At 38.2% G+C, this 25,311-nt stretch overlaps 1 protein-coding gene across 5 annotated transcripts in view; it reads right to left on the bottom strand.

The window, feature by feature from the left end:
• Positions 1 to 5,805: 5,805 nt before the first annotated feature.
• LRRN2 (leucine rich repeat neuronal 2) overlaps positions 5,806 to 25,311 on the bottom strand; it is a 149,652-nt gene continuing 130,146 nt past the window's right edge. For all 5 annotated transcript variants that reach the window (XM_087959718.1, XM_087959719.1, XM_087959721.1 and 2 more), the window contains one exon: positions 5,806 to 9,295. In XM_087959718.1, the coding sequence (XP_087815844.1) occupies positions 6,898 to 9,048 (2,151 nt within the window). In that variant the 5' untranslated portion in view covers positions 9,049 to 9,295 and the 3' untranslated portion in view covers positions 5,806 to 6,897. The remainder of the gene's footprint in view (positions 9,296 to 25,311) is intronic.

The following is a 25,311-nucleotide window of genomic DNA, read 5'->3' as shown; positions in this document are numbered from 1 at the left end:
TGTGTGTGTGTGTGTGTGTATGGATGGTATTCAGCTTTGTTTGGGTATTTTCCCACGGCCATACCTGTAAGTACCCGCGAAAACTTAAGAAAACATATAGATATAGATATAGATATAGATATAGATATAGATATAGATATAGATATAGATATAGATATAGATATAGATACAGATATAGATATAGATATAGATATAGATAACACATGCACACATATGCACACACACTCACCTACATGGTGGTGGGATTCAAAATTTTTACCACCGGTTCTGTGGGCGTGGCATGGTGGGTGTGGCTTGGTGGACATGGCAGGGGAAGGATACTATGAAATCTCCATTCTCTCCCCACTCCTGGGGGAAGGTTACTGCAAAATCCCATTCCCTCCCCACCCCACTAACCTGCTTTCCAGCTCTGTTCTCCTGTGCAGGGCAACAAAAGAAGACCCAGCCGATTAGCTGGGACTCGGAAGGCAGAGAATAGATGTGGACTGGGCCAGTCAGAGGTGGTATTTGCCGGTTCTCTGAACTACTCAAAATTTCCGCTACCAGTTCTCCAGAACTGGTCAGAACCTGCTGAATACCACCTCTGCACCTACACACGCTTGCAATGACTCCCATACGATTTCTGACTTTTCAATGAGTCTTTTAACTAGTGCAGATGGGAATGGATTGGGCCTGAGATATTGGATGGATCTTAACATGTCCGCAATGTTCATTAACAAAATATTCATATAACAACTTGTTGCATTTATATGTTCACTCTTGTTCTGACCCAGCTCCCCAAGCACGACAAACTCTCTGACATGAACTCAAAAGGTTCCTTTATTAGGAATGCCAACAGCCTTGGCAAAAAGTTTCTCTCGCTGGTTAACAAAAAACCTTGTCAGTCCGTCTGGAAGATGAATAGTTGTCTGCCACACCTATTCATCTCTGCCCCCTGCCTTTTATTCCCAGAGCTAGGGTTGGGCCTTGCTAGCAGCGGTGGGTCTTCCTTCTCCAGGATCGGTCCATGGCTGTCCACTGCTCTCCTTGTCTTTGCCTTCTGTGCAGCTGCATGTCAGGAACTGGACCCACCTGTTCCTCCTCTTCTTCATTAACCACCTTCAGACCTGGGGACTCTCCATCTGAGGGCTGATGGACGGGCCAGGCTCTGCCTCTGTCTCTCTCTCTGCCAGTTCCATTCCCTCTTCCCTCTTGGAGCCCCCAGTTTTTCCTGATGCTGAACCTGATTCCAGTGTCGCCTCCTCCTCCTCCCCCTCTGATTCAGTTGCTAGAAGGGTGGCTGTCAGGCCACAACTCTTACCATTCCCCCAGGGATGATTAAATTACTTAATTACACTTTCTATATGAATTCTTGTCTGTTTTGTTCCCTTCATCCGCACTGCTATATTCCCAGTGTTCAACTTCTCACTGCTGTCTGTTTCAGAGCCTAACTATACCAATGAATTAGGAAGAGTATCAGTGAACTTGGAAAACCTGAGGCATGAAATAATTGTATTTTTTTTAAAAAATTGGGAATTTCTTTTTAGAGAGATGCTCTAAGGCAGGGGTGTCAAACTGGTGGCCCAAGGGCTGGATACAGGGGTGGGATTCTACCAGTTCGCACCTATTTGCTAGAATCGGTTAACATTCTAAGCAGTTCGGAGAACCGGTTGTTAGAAGAAATTACTGTCCTAATCCTGTAAGGAAGGCAGGAAGGAAACATGCTGGTGTTGCTTACAGAAACTGCCTCTCCATTAACCTTTATTACATTCTTGGCAGGACTAGACTTCCTGTCACAGGAACTTCTCTGGAGTTTTCCCCCCCTCCTTTACTGGTACTTTGCTTGTGTGGAGTGACCATTCAAAGTTACAATGGCACTGAAAAAAGTGACATGACCATATTTCACACTTACGGCTGTTTGCAGGATCCCCACAGTCAGGAGAGGCCAGGCAAGGAGATGCGTGCCTCGATGTGAATGATGTTGAGTTGACCAGAACCAAGCCAGTCACATGACCACTAAGCCACGCCCACCAACTAAGCCATGCCCACAGAACCGGTTATTAAAAAATTTGAATCCCACCCCTGGCTGGATGCCTCACGTGCAGGCCCTGCCCACCCCAGCTCCACAAAGGGAAACATTGCAAAATGTCATGTGATGGCAATGTGATGCCACGAGTTTGACAAACATGCTTTAAGGGCATCTAATATTTTAAAGTTGTGTTTTTCAACTTGGCAACTTTTAAGCTGCATGGACTTCAGTTGGCAGGGGAATTCTGGGAGTGGAAGTCCCCACATCTTAAAAGTTGCCAAGTTTGAAAAACACTTCCTTAAAGTGTTTGCTCCAGTATGCTCCAGAAGATGATGGCTGAGGGAGATGGAGGCATAAAATGGCTTGGGAAAAGTCTTGAGGAAAGAGGATAAGGCTCAGTCATTGGAATAACAAGCAGGAGTCTTTCATGTTCCAAAAAGAAAAAGAAAACACACATATTTGTTGTATCCCATACCAACTGTTTTTAAATGCCACATATTGCAATATTCTGTTCCCATTGGAAGGCTATGCAGTAAGGGCTACCCATAAACCTTGTTGGATAATTCAATAGGATGACAAGAAGTTAAAGAAAGAAGAGTTTAGATGTGGGTAGGCAGAAATAACAAGGGCATTTTAATAGATTTGGCTTCAGCATAGCTAGCTTGGGACTATGCTGTTTCCTGCATCTTATTAGCTCTGAAGAAAAGCAAAGCCTGTAGCGGCAGGGTCACATCTAAGTGTCCCTGTGTTGCTTAAGGGGTAATAGAGTTGCAGTCTTGGATGCACATTAAATGGAATGACAATCACACTGTTTCCATCCCCAGCTCTACATCACAGGACAGTGTTTTAAACATGCCTTCCTTAAAATGCTATACAAATATTAGTTTTGCCCTCTCACAGAGGAAGGTGCTGAGAGAAATCTCAATTTGTCTGAAGTGGTGTAGGCTTTCTTGCCTAAGTAGGGGGTTGGACTTGAAGACCTCCAAGGTCCCTTCCAACTCTGTTATTCTATTCTATTCTATTCTATTCTATTCTATTCTATTCTATTCTATTCTATTCTATTCTATTCTATTCTATTCTATTCTATTCTATTCTATTCTATTCTATTCTATTCTATTCTACTCTACTCTACTCTACTCTACTCTATTCTAAATATCATTAGTCACATACAAAACTCAATACATGCCAAACTCAAAAGTTCTGTTGCTGCTGCTTCTCTTTAGCTTCACTCTCTTGAAGAGTGATGGCAGGAATAATCAGACTTTAGATTATCCTCTTCTTGTAGGTGCTGGTGAAAATGTGGTAAAAGGCAGGACCAAGTGAATAGATAAGGATCTAGGCATGATCTGAAGGAGTCTTAGTCAGGATCTTCTAAAAATGGAAGTGTAGGAAGAGGCTGTTGGTGAATCCAGGAGGACTGGCTTTTGTGTTCTGACTTGTAGACTCTGGGAAACCCCATTACCAATCAAAGAGTTTTGTCTGTGCAACTTTGGTTTATGACTTGCAATGCCATCCTGTGCCACCTGATCTCCCTCCCCCACCCTCAAAATGGACAGATTGCTTAAACAACCTATCTCTTCCTGAGTAGCTTTTGTCTGTAGCCTGGTATTTCCTTAATTAGTGATACCCACAAGTTAACAAGCTCTGTTCTGTGACCTTAATTAGTTAATTAGTATCCTCTGGCATAACTTTTGCTGCTGCCTAAAACTGTCAAAATCCCTAATACATTAATAGCTGATGCTTTTTGCCTCCTGAGCAGTTAGTGGCTTGGACTGACGTGCAGGCTTGACTCTATGGTGGACTCTAATCTGCAAATAGCTTGCGCTATTGCATTCCTTTCAATGTGCATTTGCTGTTGAGTGCTTATTTGCTTGTAAACCCTTCCTCTCCAATGAATGTAAATACAGACATTATTTCCCTTCTTGTTTATTTATTTATTTATTTATTTAATTTATATTGCTGTCTATTCGCCCATGGTGAATTAATTAATTACCTTCAATCCAAGGTGAGCAGTCCAAAAGGTGGAGGACGGTGAAAAAAATGGAGCTGCCTCACAAAATTGACTTCCTTGTCAGTTGAATTCTGGAGACCATCCTTGCTATGTGGATTCATTGCAGAAGATTAAGGAAGGGCCCCTGGTGATTTGAACATATACAGGAACATTTTCTAAAACTTTCTTAAAAGTCTATTGCCATCCTGGCATCTCCTGTGGTGTTTTGTTCTTTGGTATTTATCCTAAAAATTATAAGTGTGTCAACACACAAATTAGTGGCAACATATGCTGACTAGCAAAATCAGTGGGCAGCCATGGTTCTGAGATTGCACCTGATTTGCTGGAAGCTCTGCAGCTTTTTGACACAGTGTGAGCAAAATATACTCTTACTGGTGTTTCAAAGGGTCCTGAAAACCTGGCTCTTCTTGGGTGAGCATGAATGAAGGCCCTTTTCTTGTTTGCTTCCATCTGGCAATTTTTGTTGTTTTTGCTGTTGTCTTTGCCACGGTTGATTCTTTTTCTTTTGTTTTTTGTTGTGCTAAATTTTCTATCCATTTGTAAGCTGCCCCACTATTGGGTATCACCCAATACATATATATTGGATACAACCCACATACCCATTTGTGTGTGTGTGTAAAATTACATATAATTACACCACACACACATATCTGTGCATGTGCAATTATATATTACATATTATATCATATATATTATCTATGAGTGCCGTAGCAAAAAAATCTTGGATGGTATTGAGAAAACAGGCGCACTGACAACATTTCCTTCTGTCAATTACAAAAGGTTTAGATCTGCACATATACCAATAGAGTATGACATCCTGAGTTCTTGGGAATAACTTGATATGAAGGCCAACATCAGCTAAAGAACTGGCAGCTGTGATTTCACATTTTGTGCTGCTGGTGCTGATGTTGATACTGATAATGTTGGAGTTCCTGGACATCTGATGATGAACTCAGGACTATTTGTTGGCTAAGCAACCAGGGCCAGAAATCCTGAAGAAAAGTTGTTTTCTCAAATACTTCTCATGTCAAATACACAAAAATCTGAAAACTAAATAATGATCTGTTGTTGAAAATAAAGTCCAGCAAAGACATTTAAAAAAAAATGTATACCACCTGGACTTACCTAAGTGTGAGTTGTGTGGTTATATAAATTTGTTTAATAAATAATACATAAATACCTCTAACATCATTACACAACAACATCTGCCCATCCCGGGTCTTTGGGAAGGACTTGACAGGTACATAAAAATGTCAAATCTGGTCTAAACATCTGCTAATTGTGAAATCAATCAACCATAATAACTCTGCTCCTCCTGCTGCCGATGTTCTCTGACCCTCTTTCTTACTGGCACATGCAGAGCTTCCCTCGGTATAAGTTAGGAGTGCATGACTTTTCAGAATAGGATTCTATTTGAGTGTTGAATGATATATTGGACCTATTCTCCAAAAGACGACTGAAGCAAGAACCAAACCTAAATTTGATTAAAATGTAATTAATGTAGCTAAAATGTAATTAATGTAACTAATAGGATTATTTTATGCATATTTAAGAATGCCTTCATTCATCAGATCGAAAGTAACGATTTAGTAATAATGTTCCGAAGGACTAAAGGAATCACACACCACACTTTGCAGGGTGGAGGTACACAGATCTTTGCAAGCGGAAGCTAGGCCACCCTATCCCAGATCACTCAACAGCAGAAGTCCCTTATGACCCTCCTTCCCTGCTGTCATGAATCATGGCTGGATTTGGGTTATCTAGGAAGAGCACACAACTACAGAAATATTTTATTTGCAATTTTAATTGGCTTATCAGAGACAAAGAAATGATGACAGAGCTAGAAAAGGGAATATTCATCCTCCCCCTTTTTCTCAACCACTCAGCCTGTGTCTTCTTCTGAGATGTTTTCAGCTATGCCGCATGGAAATCAACCACTTTAAAACAAGGATATTTTCATTCTTTGAAATCAATCTTACATCAACTATTATTCCCTCCCCTCCTTATCATTCCTATAGCCCACCCTATAGCTGAAGCAATGTTGATCTAACATAAAACCTTTTCCATATGATAGATTGGTATATAAAGGGCCCCCTCCCCACTTCCTCCCTATTTACATTTATATATATATATATATATATATTACAAAAAAAAATCTTCACCCCTTCTTCCTTTTGTTTTCAATCTTATTCACAAAAGTTTACAAAATAATATTGAAATTAAGTTCTTGAATTGAAATGCAGTTCATATTGGCTAATTGACATTGTTAATTGATACAAATTTTCACACATACCCCCACCCTTCTACGTAATCATTTTTCCTGATTCTCAAGCCGGAGAAAGTTGCCTCTCTTCATATCACATTTGCTTCCTTGGGAAAGTACTGCAGGAGGCAAATTCTTCAGGTCACAAAAGATTTGTTGGATTTGGTCAAGATTCTCTGTGATGATACACATCCACACAGAAAGAAAGGTATCCCCAAAGGAAAAGGCCTTTTTGTATTTCCAGGGGAGCAGACATGTGCTCAGCACAAAGTATATTGGTATCAGGCTGCCAGAGAAGTCATAGCTGCCTGGAAGAGGCAGAGGTGTTTTGGAATTTCAAGCTTGATGCTTTCCAACTCAGGTTGTCTGCCTGTCTTTTCAGCAACTTTTCTTTCAGTAAAAATAGATTCTTTATCTTGGATTAAGAGATACTATGTTTGGCCAAGCAAACTCATGGTTTGGCTGGAAAAGGGACAACTTTTCCTATCCATCTTCCATATTCATGGTTTTCATACTTCAGTATTTTTCCCTTTTTATCTGTATTTGGTAATTTTTAAAGAAATTCACCAGATGTATTTATCCACCCTTCTTGCAGAGAAAAAAAACCTGCAACCTTCACGAGTCCAACGATGTTGCTTGTACCTCCATGGCTAGGAGTCTCTCACCCTTTCTCCCTTGATCCCACTGTTTGATAAAAGTTGGATATACTACATGAACTGAAGATGAGGCTGTTTTCCATGGCATGCAGATTCCCTGGCTCCTAGACTGAAATTTGAAAGAACTGAAACCATAGTTGCCTATGAGGCTTATAGACAGCACCAATATGCAGAGGAACAATATCATCAGGGCACCCTGCCTGCTTTCCAAGTATTGGTATTGAGCCTCTTTAGTCCTGGCATTGACACAGGCAACCTTGGTCTGCAAATTTGCAAATGCTATATGAAGACAGGCCCAATATTCTGTATCATGGTGCAATCTTGTGATGTTATACATGTGGGTACCTATTGGAATACGGGCTACATTTGTTAAGTCCAAGCTGGGGTTGAAACTGGACCAAGTGAGATTAGATGAAATGGTATTGAGATGAGGTTTCCATGAAACCAGGATATTGTAAGTCTGGACTTCCTCAATTATCAGCTCTAACATGTCTTTACTAAAGGGAAAAGAACTGTTGACTATTAGACTGATACTTCTGGTGTCAGCACCTATGAGATTTTGAGCCATGCATGTATAGAGGCCTGCCTCTTGTATTGTGACCTTGTGAATCTCCATTGTCCCCTCAGAGTCCACTTTATACTTTCCATCTTCTGAGAATGGCAATAGCTTAAGACCTGATGGTGTGACCCAGTAGATCTCTGGTTCTGGTTCTGCTAAAGCCCTGCAATGAAGAGAGATGTCTTCTCCGTCTACCACATCTAAATGAGAAGGGAAGCTTTTGTCAGAGATGAGGGGTAAGCATCTGTCAGTCATTTCTCTGAAGGGGACATCACGTATATGTTTTCTCTTTAGGTCTGGAGGTTCAGCACATAATGTGGATTGAGGCTCAATGAAGCGTATATGGTTCTCAGTACTATTGACCCAGCGGATGACACAATCACAGTGGAGGGGATTGCTGTGGATGCTTATCTCTTGCAGACTGGGGAGGGACTCTAGTGTTTGCTTATGCAAAGCACTTAGAGCATTGTTGTTGAGCATGAGAGTTTCCATCTGGGGGAGATGATGGAAAGCACTGGGATGGATATAGGATAGTTTAGGGTTGTTGGTCACATCCAGTTTTGTTAGTTCAGGCAAGTTGATCAGGGCAAATTTGTCAATAGAAACCAGCTCTTCCATATTGTTGAGTCCCAGTTCCTTGAGGTGTAGCATGTTTGTGAAGTCACTCTGTTTAATCCTCTGAAGTGGATTTTTGTTCAGATCCAAGAACTTAAGTCCAGGAACTTGCTGTAAGGCTCGCTTGGGAACACTGATCAGGTTGTTATCATAGAAAGACAGACTCTCCAGATTTTTTAAGCCTACAAGAGCATAATCTGAAATCTCTCTCAGGTTCATTCCAGCCAGAACCAAGCTTCTCAAGTTTGATAAAGCCCTGAAGTTCATATCCAGAATGACATCTACTTTGTTGCCACCAATCATTAGGATCTCCAGACTGGGTAGTACTTGGAACCAGCGACTGTCAATTGTCCTTAAGAAGTTGGAGTTGAGATGGAGTCGAAGGAGATTTCCAAGACCTAAGAAGGCTTGGGGAGAAATCCTGCGTATTTGATTGTGATTAAGATAAAGTTCCTGAAGATTAGCCAGGCTTGAGAAGCTGTTATCAGGAAGTTCAGCCAGTTGGTTTTCTTCCAAGTGCAGACTCAGCAAGTGAGGCATATTCTTCAGGCCAAAGTCCCAAATGTCTGAGAAACTGTTCTGTGATAAATCTAGCTCTGTCAGGTTTTTCAGATAGTCCAGTTCACTCTGCTCGACCTTGACAATATTGTTGCTTTGCAAGAGAAGAATCTGTGTCCCCTCTGGCAATCTTTCAGGCACTGTGGAGATAAACAAATCATTGCAGTCAACTGTGGCGGCTTCTCTGTACACAGATCTGGGGGTATACCATGGTCTGATCTGGCAGACACATTGCAATGGACATTTGACTTTCCATGGCACAACAAGAATTGCAGTGGTGGTTGCCACACAGATGAGAAGCAAGTTCAATTGGAAGTGTCTCATTTTCAATGGGCAAGTGCAACTTCCATTCAAAGTAAATGCTTTCATAGGGCACATCTGGCATTCAACATGAAGGCAAGTGGAAACAGCCACTCCCTTGCCACACTGACTCCTTTAAGAATCTCTGTGGTTACTGCAGGTAGTTCTATGCTAAAGGTAAGAAGCTTCCTCAGCTGAAGAGTTCATAATGGAAGGAGCCGTATTAGTTCCCCTCTCTAATCAGAAGTTTGGCTTTTTCTCTTCCATAAATGATTCATTTCTTCTTTTGCTTGTAATGTTGGGTTTTTTCCCCTTACGGTTTTAACTGAAAGAGATTGGGAAAAGAGAAGTTTATTAGAAAAATGGAAATATACATGTAACAACACATCAAAACTTAGCAGCACAATCCTGGAGATAGCATGTAGTTATAAAGTACATTTAGATTTAGGGTAGAGTTACGTAGACTCCTAAACTCAAGACTCACATGGAGTTTTTGGTACATATTTTTGTGAAACCCTATTGAATTGGTTTGACCAAATTAGGAAGGTAAAATGGTGGTAATAGAAATAAGGGCACTGTTGGACCAATAAAACCATACTTGGTCATCTTCTTACAGGAGCATATCTGCTCGACCAATAAGAATATTTTCTCAGAAAAGCCATAGTACATATGCCACACTTGCCATAAATGAAAAGTACCATTTCTCTTTCTGAAACACATAAACACATTTTTTCCAAATACTAATTGCTAAAAATGGCTCTATCGTAAGTCATGAGTTAGGTATTGTACAGATAATTCTCAAGTATCATACAGATAATCCTCAACCTACAACCTTTTATTTAGCCACCATTCAAAGTTACAATGACACTGAAAAAATGTCTTATGATCAGTCCTCGTACTTAAATAATTGTTGCAGCATCCCCACTGTTATGTGATCAAAATTCAGGTGCTTGTCAACAGACATGTATTTATGACAATTATATCTTCAGAGGATAATGTGATCAACATTTTTGACCTTCCCCACTGGCTTCTGACAAGCAGTCAAAAGAGGAAATCACAGAATAACAGAATAACATTTGGAAGGGACTTTGGAGGTCTTCTAGACCAACCCCCTGCTCAGGCCAGAAACTCTATACCATTACAGACATCTGTTCTTAAAACTTCTAGTGTTGGAACACCCACAACTTTTAGAGGAAAGTTGTTCTACTGATTAATTGTTCTGTCAGGAAATTTCTCCTTAGTTGTAGGTTACTTCTCTCCTTAATTAGTTTCCATTCATTACCTCTTGTTCTGCTTTTAGGTGCTTTGGAGAATAGGCTGACCCCCTCTTCTTTGTGGCAACCCTTTAAATATTGGAACACTGCTACCATGTCACCCCTAGTCCTTCTTTTCATTGTTACTAGATGTACCCAATTGCAGCAATATTTTAGCCTCCAGTCTCCTAATCATCTTTGTTGGTCTTCTCTGTACTCTTTCTAGAGTCTCAACTTCTTTTTTACATTGAGGTGACCAAAACTGGGTGCAGTATTCCAAATGTGGTCTTGCCAAGGCATTATACAGCGATATTAACACTTCATGTGATCTTGATTCTACTCCTCTGTTAATGTGCCCTAGGGCTGCATTGTCTCTTTTGGCAGCTGCAGCACACTGCTGGCTCATAGATCCCTCTCACAGTTATTACTATTGAGCCAGGTACCACTTATACTATACCTGGGAATTTGGTTTTTCTTGCATAAATATAGAGCCTTATTTTTTTCACCATTGACAGATTCGTTTAATAACCACATGATTCACTTAACAACTGCAGTGATTCATTTAACAACCATAGCAAAAAAAATCATAAAATCTGCCATGATTCCCTGATCACATGATTAAGATCCACCTTATTTAGCAACAGAAATTCTGGTCCAAATTCTGGTTATAAATTGAGGACCACCTATATTTTACCAGCAGCTTAAGGAGAGACAGGGAAGGATAAATAATATGTCCTGTACTGAAAAATATGGAGTTGCTAGTTGAAATTCAACTGTCGTCTTCAGGTTCACCTCTGTAATTACTTTGGATCTCTTGTAGATACAGTTTCTGAGAAGGGACGGAAGAAGAAATGGCTGGAAAATTACTTTCTTCCTATTTGCTAACTGGCATTAGTAGCCTTCACAAGAGACACATTCCAAACACTCCAAGGTGTTTTTAGTTTCACTTGTGAATAAGCTCTAAGACTCATGCGGGGATCTGTTCTGTCCATTATTTTTTTAACACCTTTTCCTACTGGTAACTGTGTTTGAGGAAGAGTTTTGAACCTAGCAACAATTCGGTAGGATCTTGACAGGCAATAGGAAAAGATGCAAATGAAAGATGGGCCACTGGGTCAGCTCTACCATTAGTCAGGCTGAGATAGCTGCATCAGATGTAGATGTTGAGTATGAATGTCAAGTGAGAAACAGCAGTGGCCTCACCCAGTCATTTCCACTTTGTGCTGCCTGAAGACAGCAATGAAAGTAGCCTATCACTTTCTGTTAATCTAGTTTAGAATTCTCAGCACTAATGGAGGAAGCTGTTGCATCACGAGTAGTGAAATGTTAGTAGGTTCTTTACATTGAAATGGAAGTTGTGGAACCTCTAATTTGCCTTTTGCTTCAATCTGTCTAATCCTGCTCTGCCAATTCCAAAAAAGACTATTCTGGGAAAGATGAGCAAAAAATGCTAGAAGGATACCAAGAATATATAATACCAGCAAGACCAACCAGGGCAGTAAGATCATCCCATTGATCTAGAGCAAGCAGGCAACTATGTTGGACAGCAGCACAAGAAGAACTTTCTGGAAGTGGGTAATCATTTTAGTAAATAGGAGCACTAATAACAAAGAGAACATTTCATATTGTGTAAGAGAAAGGATTGCTAAACTACCGTTGCCTTTTACCAAGAAAATCACATAGATAGAAAATATAAAATGATCAATGATATAATGCCAGATGATGGGACCTTTGGGTCAGATGGCACTCAATATACTACTGAGAAAAGGAGCTAAGGAGCTTTTGGAGTACTAAATGAGGTTTATGATGCCAATAGGCTAAAACTTCTAGTTGCTGAGGTTGCCATGCAGGAAATCAAAATCCAAAGCTGCAAAGTTAGAATTACAGGGATCAGAAAACTTACGAAGCATGAATACAGAGAAGCTCAATACAATGAAAGGTGAAGTGAATCAGCCACACATTGATATCATAGGCAATCCTATGAAATGTTCATTTGCTAACAAAGCCTTCCCACCACCAAAACAATAACTTTATATATGACCATCATTTAACAGACTACCCAGAAATCAAATTGACCATATTATAAGTGCAAGGAGGTGGAAGAGCTCAGTTATTTTATTTTATTTTATTTTATTTATTTATTTTGTCAAGTGATTATAAGATAACAGGTATAAGTATAAACATAGTTATGAATGCATGAAATGGATACATATAAGAAAAATAAAAAGAAACAATAGGACAGGGATGGTAGGCATGTTGGTGCGCTTATGCACGCCCCCTACAGACCTCTTAGGAAAGGGGTGAGGTCAATAGTAGATAGTCTAAGGTTAAAGTTTTTAGGGTTTGGGGAAGAAACCGCAGAGTGAGGTAGAGTATTCCAGACATTGACCACTCTGTTGCTGTTATAACAGCAAAGATGTTGCCAGGGGCTGCTTGTGGAACAAATCACAAAATACTTGCTCTGAACTCCTGAACTTTATTGACAGAAAACCAGAAAAAGTGTGGAATGAAGTTAAAGAAATTGTTAAAGATGATTGTGAAAAATAACTGCTAGAGATCTAGAAATAGAAAAAGCAAACTTTTGTATCAGAACAAATAGTGGAAATTGACAAGAGAATAAAAGTTGATGTCAAGAAATATAAAGATCTTAGGAAGGAAATTATCAAAGAATTTTTCAGAGCTGTTAGAAGAGACATGAAGTAGTGTTACAATGAAATCTATAAACACATTGAATAGACAATCTGACTTTGAAAAACAAGGAAAGTCTTCCAAAAGATCTCCAAACTCAGAAGGCTCCACCGTCAAATTGATATGCTAAAAGCTGCCAAAAAAGTAATTAATTTAAAGTTGAAGCAAAATTGGAAAAACTATTCTGAAATATTATCCAGTAGAGATGTCAAATTCCAACATATTTTACAATATATTCCCTATTTATAGGAAACTTTGGTATTAGAAAATGAGTTAGATTAATTGGAAAGATAAGGAACTGAAGGAATATCTTTAGCAAAACAGCAGGCAACAACAGATGAAAAACTAATAGTCCCAAAATATGTTAACAAACTGACAGTGTCCTGAGATTGGAAGAAAATTAGTCGACATATCAGTACCAAAGAAAGCAGTCTTGACAAGTATGCAAATTATTGTACAATATTCTTAACTTTATATATTGGCAAATACAACCATCCAAGACAGATTAGAGCCCTACATGGAAAGGAAGACATCAAATGTTCAAGCTGGCTTTAGAAAAAGCTAAAGAAGAATAAGAAACATTATTATAACTTTATTATTTTGTTTATTTATATCCTATCTTTGTTATTTTTACAAATAACTCAAGGTGGTAGACACATCCATCACACCTTCCTCCTCTTTTCTTCACAACAACAATGTTGTGAGGTTGGTTGGCCTCAATTCTGTGGGGTGGCTGAAAGAAAGTGGCTGGCTTAAAGTCACCCAGCTATATACTTTCTTCTTGCCTTATTTTTTCAACCTATATGATAAATATATACTGAGGAAAGGTGGATTGGAAAAAGATTATGATTTTAAAATATGAGGAAGAAATATAAAAAACATGCAGTATGCTGATTGTACTATTCTGACAGCTAAAAGTGCAAATAACCTGCAAGTTCTAGTAATGAAAATCAAGGAGCATAGTGTAAATATGGGCTACAATTAAACAATAAGAAGTTCAAATTAATGAGTGCAGGTATAGCAAGCAGCCTTAGAATTGACAATAAAGGTATTAAAACAGTAGGTAACTTCTGTTTCGGATCCATTATCAACAATAAAAGAACCATCAGTCAAGAAATACACCACAGACTAGCACTTGTAGAATAGCAAAGAAGTCCTTGGAAACGATACTCAGGTAAGATGACGTGTCCATACTTACAAAGATCAGAATTGTGTGAGCAATCATTTTCCCTGTGATGCTCTATGGAACAAACATTGGTTTTCAAAGAAACAGAATATGGTGTGTTTGAACTTTGGTGTTGGAGAAAACTGAGAATACTGTGGATAAACATAAAATAATAGTTTTCACTTGAACCACATACTCAAACTATCATATCTTTCATAAATAATGTAAAAACCTAGCTTTCTGGGAAAGGTGAAGAAAAGGGTAAAGGGGGACGACACTTGTATAGTGCCAGTTACAGCAGTGATGAGTACTTTGTTGGAAGGTCTGAAGGGCCAGGCTGAGAACAGATCATCTTGGAGAATGTCTTGGCACTCACTAAGGGTTAACACCAACTTGATGATAAATAATCATAAACAACCAAAGGATGCTTCTCTTACAAACAAATACATATATTAAAAAGGTCTCTATACATAAAGAACCAACACATCATGGAAAGTCCTCTTTGATACCTAGTATACTATGCAAAAAAATATTCAGCACATAAACTGAAATAATTTCAATAAAAATAGTAATTTATGTTGTGATTTAATCTGTGTTGGATCACTTTTATAACTCAAGGGAATGAAGAAATCTTTTTCTTTATGTTTTTCCATTGAAAGAGGAAAATATATTGTTTTTCAGTATCTTGATAGATTTATGGCAGAGGAAAAAAAAACTTCATCCAGAGTGGGAAAGAAAATTGAAGGTCCATCACAAAGGATGTGAAAATCAATATAGCAACCCCTTCCTTAATACAATTACTCTGGGAAATATAATAAAAAGCAAAGGCTGGCTAAAAGCCAAGGCATAAATGCACAGGATCAATTTTGGTGCACAGACCACAGCAAGATACTGGCATCTAATCTTTACTTAGACATCCTTTACAAAATGAATGCTTAAAAAAATAACTAACTGTGTTACCTTGGAAAACCATGTCCCTATCCATTTAATTTTTCCCAATGGCATAGCAGGTGACAAGTCACAGATCAGCAACAGCAGCTGGAAAATCTAGGAGTCTGAAAGGAAGACTTGACATTGTTACTATGCCATGGTTCTCCTTTCCTCCTAAAAAACTCCTCAGGAGGAGACATGAGGCAGTCAGCAAATAATTTAGCATGCGGAAGGTCTTCCTCCTCTTTGCCAAACTATTTTTAAGCCAGGCTCACAGGCAAGGAGTCTTGGAGATGTAGTTGGGTTTGTAAAGTGAGGGAAAGGGGAAAACATTTAAAGAAAAATGCTTGATAATGCTCAATATATGTAATTTATTCTGAAATAATTATGACCATCTTCACATGAAGATTGAAGTTATTTATACTGGTTAGCACTTTATGGACTACTGTATAAAATAGATACCTTTTGTTTAAAAGTTTTAAGCTGATCTGGATTTGTGGTTATCCTGTCAAGCTTTTTTTTTTTTTAATTTCTCCATCTCTCTCTGCCCCCTGCATTATTCTAGTTGCATCACCATGATATTTCTTTCCTCGTTATCACTTCCTGTTCCTTTTCAGATGTGTTCACAGTAGGGGGTTGATATCACATTAAAAAAAGACTGCTAATGCATCACAGTCATTTTTAAAAGGCTCCTTCTCATCAAGACTTACTCTGATTGTTTCCTTTACCTACCGGTATGATGCTTCAGGAAAAATTAGTATTTTGGGAAGGGGAATCTAGATGCTGATTATTGGTAATGTAGTATTTCAAAAGAAGCATTTTTTATGAGATAGAGAACATTGTACGGGATGTTACCTAAGAGAACATGTAGCTGAACATGCTTGAAGGCACTAATTTTAAATTGACATGTAGCTAAACAGATATACCAATTTATTATTAATCTGCAATAGAGCAACTCCTCCAAGCATTTCCTTTAATAGTAACAGCTGCTAAAATGAAACTTGCCTTAAAATGTCATATCAAAAATATTGATAAGTGCAAAAAACCCCAGTCATTATGTCATAATTTAATTGTTCACTTTGTGAATGTTTCAGTTCTCTCTTTTTTCAAAATTGGAAAAGTGTACTGTGTTGAAGCAAAGTCCACTCGCAACCTGGGATTTTTAAAATCCATTTTCACATATATGATTATGCTATCATATAATGTGACTTGAGTTTTCTATACATTGTATTTCTTAGAGATTAACTTTTGTTCTTCGGACAAAGCATGTCCATTTAAAAGTGACCTCAATAGAACTGACTTCTAAAGTAAATACATCTGGGATCAAAACATAGTTTGAGTGTATGGAGATGGATTCAGTTCAAGGAGTTTGTGGAAAATGTAGATAAAATACAACAATTCTTCCAATTTAATTTAAAATTAATTTATTTAGGATTTTGTGTGTATGTCATTTTGAATGGTTTTTGAACACATGCTTTTAGGATTTTGATAAATAGAGGACATGAAGTAAGGACCTTAAAAAGATAATTGTTTTCCTTTAGAAAAGTTAATTGAATAATTCTGTCTCAAGCTAAGTAAAGTGGAAGTTTTCCTAATACCTCATAAATAGGATTTAATGGAGTTTCCTTGAGAAGATTGCAACTTTTCGTTTAATCATGCAGCTACAATGAGGCTTGGACAGTTGTATAGAAACTCAAATGCATCCACCAAGATGCTATAAAAATTCAATCTACATTCTTTGCAATGCTCTGGATATTCTTATAGTATAATCTTACAGGGTTGACTGAGAGAACAAAATGTTTTAACTATAGAGAAATTGTGGGCAAGTAGAACTGGAGGAGCATGTTTGTGGAAAGTTAGAAATAAGTAGATAGATAGATATATATAAAAAGCTTCATCTGGAAGAAAGCAGATATCCTGATGGAAAGGCTAACTGGGTCTGTTCTTGCAATATTCCTTGATCTATTAAATACATTCATTTTCATTCAGAGAGGCACTTCATTTGCACTCCCATTTATTGTGAAAAAACTCTATCAAAAGCTTTGTTCATCCTATAATTTAACTAGAAGTGCAGTTCATTTCATCATAGTGGAGAAGGCTGTAATAAATTGCAAATCTATGTCTGTTCACTTGGCTGTTCTGGTGATATGGGCAAGCGGAATGCTTTTACTTTCCCAGTTTCTTGAGGCAATTTATCATTATGTTGGAGTTGGACCATTCCTCTTCAATCAGACAACAGTCTCTGTACTATAAATACTTGGCTATTTTACCACTACCTGAATTTAACTCTGTCCAACTTCTCCTGAGAAGTCTACTGTTTATTTCACTTATGTTGGGCACAAATCTTAATCTGTCTTCTCTATTACTTTTTCCGACTAGTGGGGAGGATCAATGAAACTTCTTAGAAGTTGCACAAGAGTGAATGGCATGACTTGGTTGAAGAGGATCAAATCACTTACATCACAAAAATAAAAAGTTAAAGACTGTCCATTATTTCTTTAGTTATTCCTCTTCTATTTATTGGGGTCCCAAAGCCTATGTATATCAGATTATTATGCCCTCTTGGATGTACGTTTTCTTCCATAAAGGAATCTTAGGAAAAGGCTCAGTGCTTTGCATTTTCTCCATTCTGCCTTAAATTTATTGGTTAAACATCAATCAGCAGCTCCAGCAGGAAAAATACAGAAACCAGCAAGGCTTTTCTCATCTGTAAACCAGCAGCTTCTACCTTGTCAATGTGAAAAAAAGAAAAATATATGCTTGACTTTTGAACGAGATTCTGTCTAAAAGCCTTACAATGTACTATACACCGTTCTGATGTACCATATTTTTTTGGAGTATAAGATTATCTGGAGTATAAGACGCACCTAGCTTTTTGGGAGGAAAAGAAAAAAAAAATCTGCCTCTGCCTCCCAGCATCCATCTGGTATTCATTTGGCCTGTTTGCCGTGGCCTGTTCACCGCCATGTATTCACCGCAGCCCATTCGCTGTCGCCCATTCACTGCCGCCACCCATTCTAGAACAGCTGATTGATGTTCTAGAACCACCAACCCTCCTCCCCCACACTGTAATATTCGCTGTGAAAGACGCACAGACATTTCAACCCACTCTTTTTTTGAGGGGGAAAGTGCATCTTATTCTCCCAAAAATACGGTATTTGTTCCTTCAAATCTTACCTTTCAATTTTACTTCCTATTATTTTTTTGAATGTCCATTCAGTGTAAATATAATGAACCACTATGTTTAGAAGATCTGGGCTGCAAAAATCCAGACAACTAGTAGATGGCAGCCAAATTAAATTTTTCTATATTCCTCTATTACCAAATAGTGGTATTATAGATTTTTGCAGCTCACATCTAGTTGTCGTATCAGGTTATTGTGAGTTTTTGTGACTCTGCTTCTGCATGTAAGACAATAGTGTACATGATTTCAAGCAAGGATAGAGCTGGCTGATTGTAGCCCATGGTTTCAAAGATCTCATCTTAATTATATTGACCTTGCAGGAACATCACTTTTGCACAAGAGAAAACCTGGTACCCTCCTCATTGTACCTCTGCTGTTTGTCATGTCAGATAATCCACAATGTTGAAGGAGCTTTAGATTGGTTCACATTAGAAAACACTCTTGTGGTGCATCATTTCAGTGAGATGATGGCCAATATGAGACTGAGAAAGAAAAAGAAGAAAAGCAGGTGGAAAGTGGGGGGAGATGATAGTTGAGAAGCAGAAAAATATCCAGGTAGGGATCCAGCCCAAAAGCAAAGCTTGCCCAACTCCTATAAGGGTGACCCCTTACATGGCTGAAGGCTAGTTATAACAATGGCACTGAAACTTATATACCACTTCATAGTGCTTTACAGTACTCTGAGTGGTTTACATGTTTACATATTGCCCCCAAGAATCTGGGTTCTCATTTTACTGACCTGGGATGGATGGAAGGGTGAGTGAACCTTCAGCCAGTGAGGATTGAACTCCTAGCTGTTGGTAGAGTTAGCTTGCAATACTGCATTCTAACCACTGCGCCACCAGAGCTCCTAGTTATGCTGTGGTATCAAGGCCTTCAGAATCAACAGAATCCAAAATGCTGCTGATAGTTCCTCCAATGAAATGCCACAGATATTCTTTTTTTTCACTCCTCCTCTTGCATCTCCTACAATTCCCAAGTTGCTTCAGAAATGCTTTGCATCTATTGTATTATATCTATTATAATGTATCTGATGAAGAGAGCTGTAACTCATGAAAACTTCTGCTTTAATAACATTTATCAGCCAAAAAGGTGCTACAAGACTTATTTTGATTTTCTACCTCCATCCTTCTAGAACACATAGAACAAAATATGAGAAGTACACAAAAGGAAAAAAAAAAAAGAACACTGGTCTTACAAACTGGAAAGAAAAGAGAAGAGGAGATGTAAAAGAAAAAAAAGAAACAAAGGAAGAGAAAGAGAAAAAGAAAAAAAAAAAAAGATGCTTTAAAAACAGACAATCTTGCAGACTGTCAAAAAGGATATTGACTTATTTTGATTTTCTACCTCCATCCTTCTAGAACACATAGAACAAAATATGAGAAGTAAAAGGGGAGGAGAAGATCATTCTGACAGAAGACCTGTTCTGCTGGTGAACAAATACAGCAAATGCTGCTCTGGATTCTCCAAGAATGTCCAGGCCACAATGTTCTATATCTTGCAACAGGTCAGCTCTAATTTGAGGGGTCTCTGAGAAAAGTATTTCAGTACCTCTGCATGTAATGTTCAGTAATTGGTTAAAAACGGTGGCAGAAGGCTTGAAAGCAGCACAGTAAGAAATACAAAGCTCATGCAGCTAGGCTTGGTAGCTTTGCCGTTTTAATTACTTCACTGTGCAATGAAGTAAAGTGGGCACAGCATTGTAAGAGAATCGATGGATCTGCTAGTGTCCCAACATTTGCCCAGGGATGCTGTGTGCAATGTGCTAGAACCAGGTCTACTCATAGACACGAATAATTTGCATATTTATACAGCTGAAGACAAAACTTTTTTCCATGTTAAATTTTGCAACTGTAATTTTAGGGACATGTATCAGATCTCCTTAGGAAAAGGAAATTCCGGTGATATATTTTATTGAATCTTGAGAAAAGAGGGCCCAGAGGAGTTCTTATAGGCTTAGAATAAATTTGTAAGAGAATTCATCTTCTTCTCCCCCAAAAAAGTTTGCCTGATTTAAAAAATGGGAAGACAGGTACAGTTTCATTTATTTTAATCTATTATCTTTTCTGTCAGCTTGAGTGTTGCCATATGTGGCAATATGTCAAACATATATCTCAAAATATTGGCAGAACCACTTCTCAAGATGACCAAAGGTTTATATTCTGAAAAAAACAATAAACCCAGGCTAGAGAATGGTATATCTGAAAGGGGCTCTTGTTTACATATTGGGTTATGTAAGGTTTCAATTAATCTGCACAGGGTTTCAATTTTCACAGAAATGTTTAATATAGATAGTTGTATTTGTTCATTGATGTGAAGGCTGTTGGATGTGCCCATCGTACACTGATGTTGGATGTGCTCATAGTACACTGATGTTATGCCTGTTTTACTGTCAGTGTCTTAACACTAACCCAGCAGTTAATATAATAAAACTATAAAGAGCCTGGCATGGCTATTTATTGTCAATTCTTTAGTTTTTCTATTTTTATGCTTTAACTTTCTTATAAGATGCCCAGAAATTAGAAATCAAATGAATGAATGAATGGACAGATGACTATGCAGACATAATCTGGGCAATAGGTTTCAGATATTGGCAAAGATTGATGCCAAAGGCATGATTTCAAAAGAGCTGATTCTATGATTTGTCAGAGGAACAATCAGAATTGCTCTCCTCTTCCTTTGGCTGTGACTCATCAGGACAACACCCTAACCTAATGTCCTCCAAAGGTTTTGGACAATAATGATTATGTTATCTGGAAAGTAATAATCCCTGGAAAACATTAGATTGGTGAAGGCCATTTTGGGAAAATATAATGGCATTTGTAATTCTGCATTCTTTATTTATTATACACTGTAAATTGTTTTATGAAAACCTAGACTAGTTTGTATATTGTGTGTGCTGTGTGTTTCATGGATAGTTGCATTTCAGAAATTTAGTTTAATATTTTTTGATATTGATGCTTATTGACCTTTTATTCCAATTGCTATTCTCCCCGTGTATTGAATTGTAATATTTTTATCACTAGATAATTCTTTTTATAGCTTGTTTTCTTCATTTTTGTACTATTGAATTCGTTTTAAGGTATATTAACCAGTTTGACATGCCTTTTAGAAAGAAAAAGGCAGATTAAATATTACCATGAAAAGGAAATATACAGATGGAATTTAATATTAAAATACTTTTTAATAAAATATATTTATATCAATGAAGGAGTTTCTATTCCTTTAACATCACAACATCTCACCATCATTTTCTGAATTATATTTGTAGCTTCATGGTTTTAGTATGTAATAATGCTCCATGCAACTATATTGAACAGGAATTGCAGGGAAATGCCTTAACCAACTCTCTCTGGAGGAATATAAACCTATTCAGATATAAAGATGAAAAATCATCAAAACTTTGGGAAGGTGGTATCTCAGAATCTACTGCCACTCAGGGTTGCAAGGCTGAGTTATACTTTTTCCTCTCTAAGGCATAGTGGGGACTTTGGACTCAATCTCTTTCCATCGACCAACACTGCTTGGAGTGGATCCCAGAGAAAGGAAGAGAATCACCAAAACACTGAGCTTCCCATTGCTAATTCCATGAACCAGTCCAGAAGGATATCAAGATTGATAGTACTGAATATTGCTGAAAGGTCAAGGAGGATCAGGATAGATGCACTATCCTCATATGAATACACTAAAGGTCACTGGAAAACATGATCGATGCCATTTCAGCACTATTACCCTTAGACTTAATCACCTCCCAAGCTGGATTACTGTAAAATGTTCTACATGGCTGCTCTCAAAGATGATTCAGATGCTGCAGCAGGGTCAAAATGCAGTGGTGCAAGCAGTTTTGGATATTTCACAATATGACCATAGACTACAACTATTTCACATACTGCAGTGGCTTCCCTTGGGCTTCTGGATATAATTCAGAATGCTGTTTAGCATCTATGAAGCCCCACATGATTTTTGTAAGGCCACATAAAGTCTTACATGGTTGAGTGAGCCTTTTTTCAATTGTGGATTGTTAATTGTGGTCTTATTGATAATAGGTGGTATGCTTTCTCTTTCTACTTCAGGCATGTGATTTAAGAGTGGTGGGCTTTTTGGGATGGTATATAATTTAGACTATTTTGTTACTGGTTTTAATCTTCTGTAAGCTGCCAAGAGTCACCATGATGAGATGGATGATTAGATATATCACTTAAACAAACAAACAAATCTTGTTTTGTGTTTTATCATATGGAGGATTAGATTGTTAGCATAATTAATAGATTTATTTGTTTTATCCTTTTTTAAATTCAAAAGTGCAACAGTTAAAGGGAGTGAGTCAACAGCACACTCCATAATTAATTGATTCTTTTTTTCCTTCTTCAATCATGTTGATCTGCACAAATCATAAACTAGGAATTGCTGGATAAGCATGATGTAACCCTTCATGCATTATTGTCCTTAACCAGACAATATAATCCATTGTTCACCCCAATTTGTTCTGTAGTCAGATGACTGGACTTGGAAGCACTCATCTAAGTGTTTCTGTTAGGGAGAGAGAAAGAGGAAATGAAGGAGAAAAGTGGATTGAATGGTTTAGAAATGGGTGACCAGCTAAAGAACCCATTTCTGAACAGACTCTCCAAAAGAATACCAAAACCGGAAGTACAATAAATTGGAATAATAACCAGTCCACTATTTAAAACTTTTGTTTCTTTTCTATAGTCATGACCTGCCTCCTTAAGAAAGAGAGACATTGACTCTAGTTTTTAACTCATGGGCACAGTTAAGCCTTTAAAATACTAGTACTTTATTCTCTCCTAAATTCCTACCAGGTACCTCTGCCTAAAAGCAAGCAAGAGAGGATGTACAGATTGTGAATAGTGGCTGCTCAATACCAATAGCATAGGCTCCTTTGGGCTCCAGCACAAATCTAGCCACACCTAGCAAAATACACAGACAGCACTTCCAGTATACCTAACACATTTTCAGATTGGATTTTGTTATTAGATATATTCTTGCTTCTCTTTTTCCTGGTCACTTAGGTTTTGCTTTTGGTACTGCTGTAATATGAATGCGGTATTCTCAGCTCCCTGGAGAGCACTGTCTGGATTTTACTTACAGGTGCATACCAAACTTCTCTGCATTGGTGTATTTCTATTTGAAAAATCAGGATTTTCCAGGATGGGATTTTTAGGCAGAATTCTTCCTCACAAATTGGGATTATCCTGGTCAATCCAGGATAGTAAGCAGAAATGAAAATTCTATCCAAATCAATCCATATTCTTTTCTATTTAGCTCTCTCTGGGAAGAGTTTAAAAGGAAACCAGGTTCCAGTTTAAAAGGAAAAGCCCTGGGATATTGCTAACCATCCTTGAAGAACATTCAGAAACTACAGCTAATGCAAAGTGCGCAATTCCCCCCTTGCGTGCTGCGCATCTGCGCATGCATGCGTGATTCCCCCCTTGTGCCCCATGCATCTTTGTGCCTGTGCACTTTCCCCCTTGCATGCAGCACATCTGCGCATTTGCGCACGGTCCCCTCGCACGTAGCACATCCCCGCGCACCCCCTCTGCCCCCTGTTCATGCACACCAGATACCCGACAATCAGCTGTTGGGCGGTGGTGCGCACATGAGCACTGGGTTTCTTCCAGGTGACCTCTTGCGTGCCGGGGGAAATGGCTCTGCATGACACTTCCAGCACGTGTGCCATAGGTTCGCCAACACGGGTCTAGGAGGAAGTCCTTCTCTGCTGTTACTCCTGCCCTCTGGAATATCTTACCTCCTCAATGTGAGGTTGGCCCCAACCCCACTATCTTTTTGTAAGGGCCTAAAGACCTGGCTTTGCCAGTCAGCTTGGGGCCCCAATGGGCTGATTGAGTAATAATAGATCCCACCTCCCCTGTCCTCTGTCCCTGCCCTTCCCATCTGTCTTTGGTTTTAATGTTTGTTTTTAATTTTTTTATGTTTTAGCTTCTATGTAACTGTAAGTCTCCCAGAGTTACCCTATGGTAAGATGTGTGGGAAATAACAAATAATAAATAAATAAATAAACAAATAAATAAATCTGGGCTAAATCTCCATATTATCTAGCATTCTCTTTACAATAGTATCAGGTTATTTGTTTCTAGGAAGTTTGCCAACCTTTGCATGCACTATCTTTTACTTTGTAGTACCATTAAGTTATTTGGCTAACTGCAATGGGTGGTTCTTTTCTTCATGAATTTGTCCACTTCTAAGATGTCTCAAATGTAATTACTTATTCCATGCAAACAAAATTTCACCTCTCAGATTCATATGGTTGCTTATCTGAAGAGGTAACTTGGGGATATAGTGAAGAAATATTGCAATTGGTCTTTTCCGAAACTGCCTTTTATTCTATAGGATTTTTCAAAAGGAAAAGCCTATAAAATATGGTTCCAATAATAGAAATTACCAAAATAATAATAAAAAGATTATACAAGCAAATAGCTTCAGTGGCCTGAAAAAAATACCAGGGACTATGCGTAGACAGAGCTGGGGGAAGGAGAGATGAGTGAAGAGGTGGTGGGGGGATAAGCTACAAAAGTTCAGTACTAAAATAATAGGAGAAATCTCAGTTGACATTGATGCCACATTGCAGTCCACATTGCAATGTGATCTAAATAACATCTTTAACCAATCCAGGGAAGTATTTTATGCATGTTGCTTGATATATTAATGAACTAACTCTATGGAGTTTCATTAACCAGGAGACCTTTTAACATGTCCCAAAAGATATGTTGGGAAAATGCAGTTTCCATACAGAGGGTTCCTAGCATAGTCTTTCAAAGCACACTGTGTAGCTATTCTGTTTTCCCCTTCATAGTAGATTTTAAGGGAAGCTGACTCCAGTCTCCCAAAAGAGGAAGAAATAATGAGAAAAAGGTAAGATGGCTGCTAATGGAAAATAATGGAATCCAGAATGCCTCTAAAATTCTATGAACTATGCAAGGATATTACACATTAAACTCTTACCACTTTTTTCATGCTAATAGGAATGAAAATGAGCTTTTTGAATAGAGTAAGTACTGAAAAAACAAATATGAGGTAAATTGTACAAACAAAAGCCATAGCCATTTCCTTGACCACATTTTACCTCAGGTTATTATTATGTC

The sequence above is a fragment of the Notechis scutatus genome, chromosome 3 (assembly GCF_049901735.1).
Source record: "Notechis scutatus isolate UNSWTSFEM ecotype Mainland chromosome 3, rNotScu1.2, whole genome shotgun sequence".
Taxonomy (NCBI): Eukaryota; Metazoa; Chordata; class Lepidosauria; order Squamata; family Elapidae; genus Notechis; species Notechis scutatus.
The sequence above is the reverse complement of the archived record's forward strand: the minus strand, read 5'-3'. Positions and strand labels throughout refer to the sequence as shown.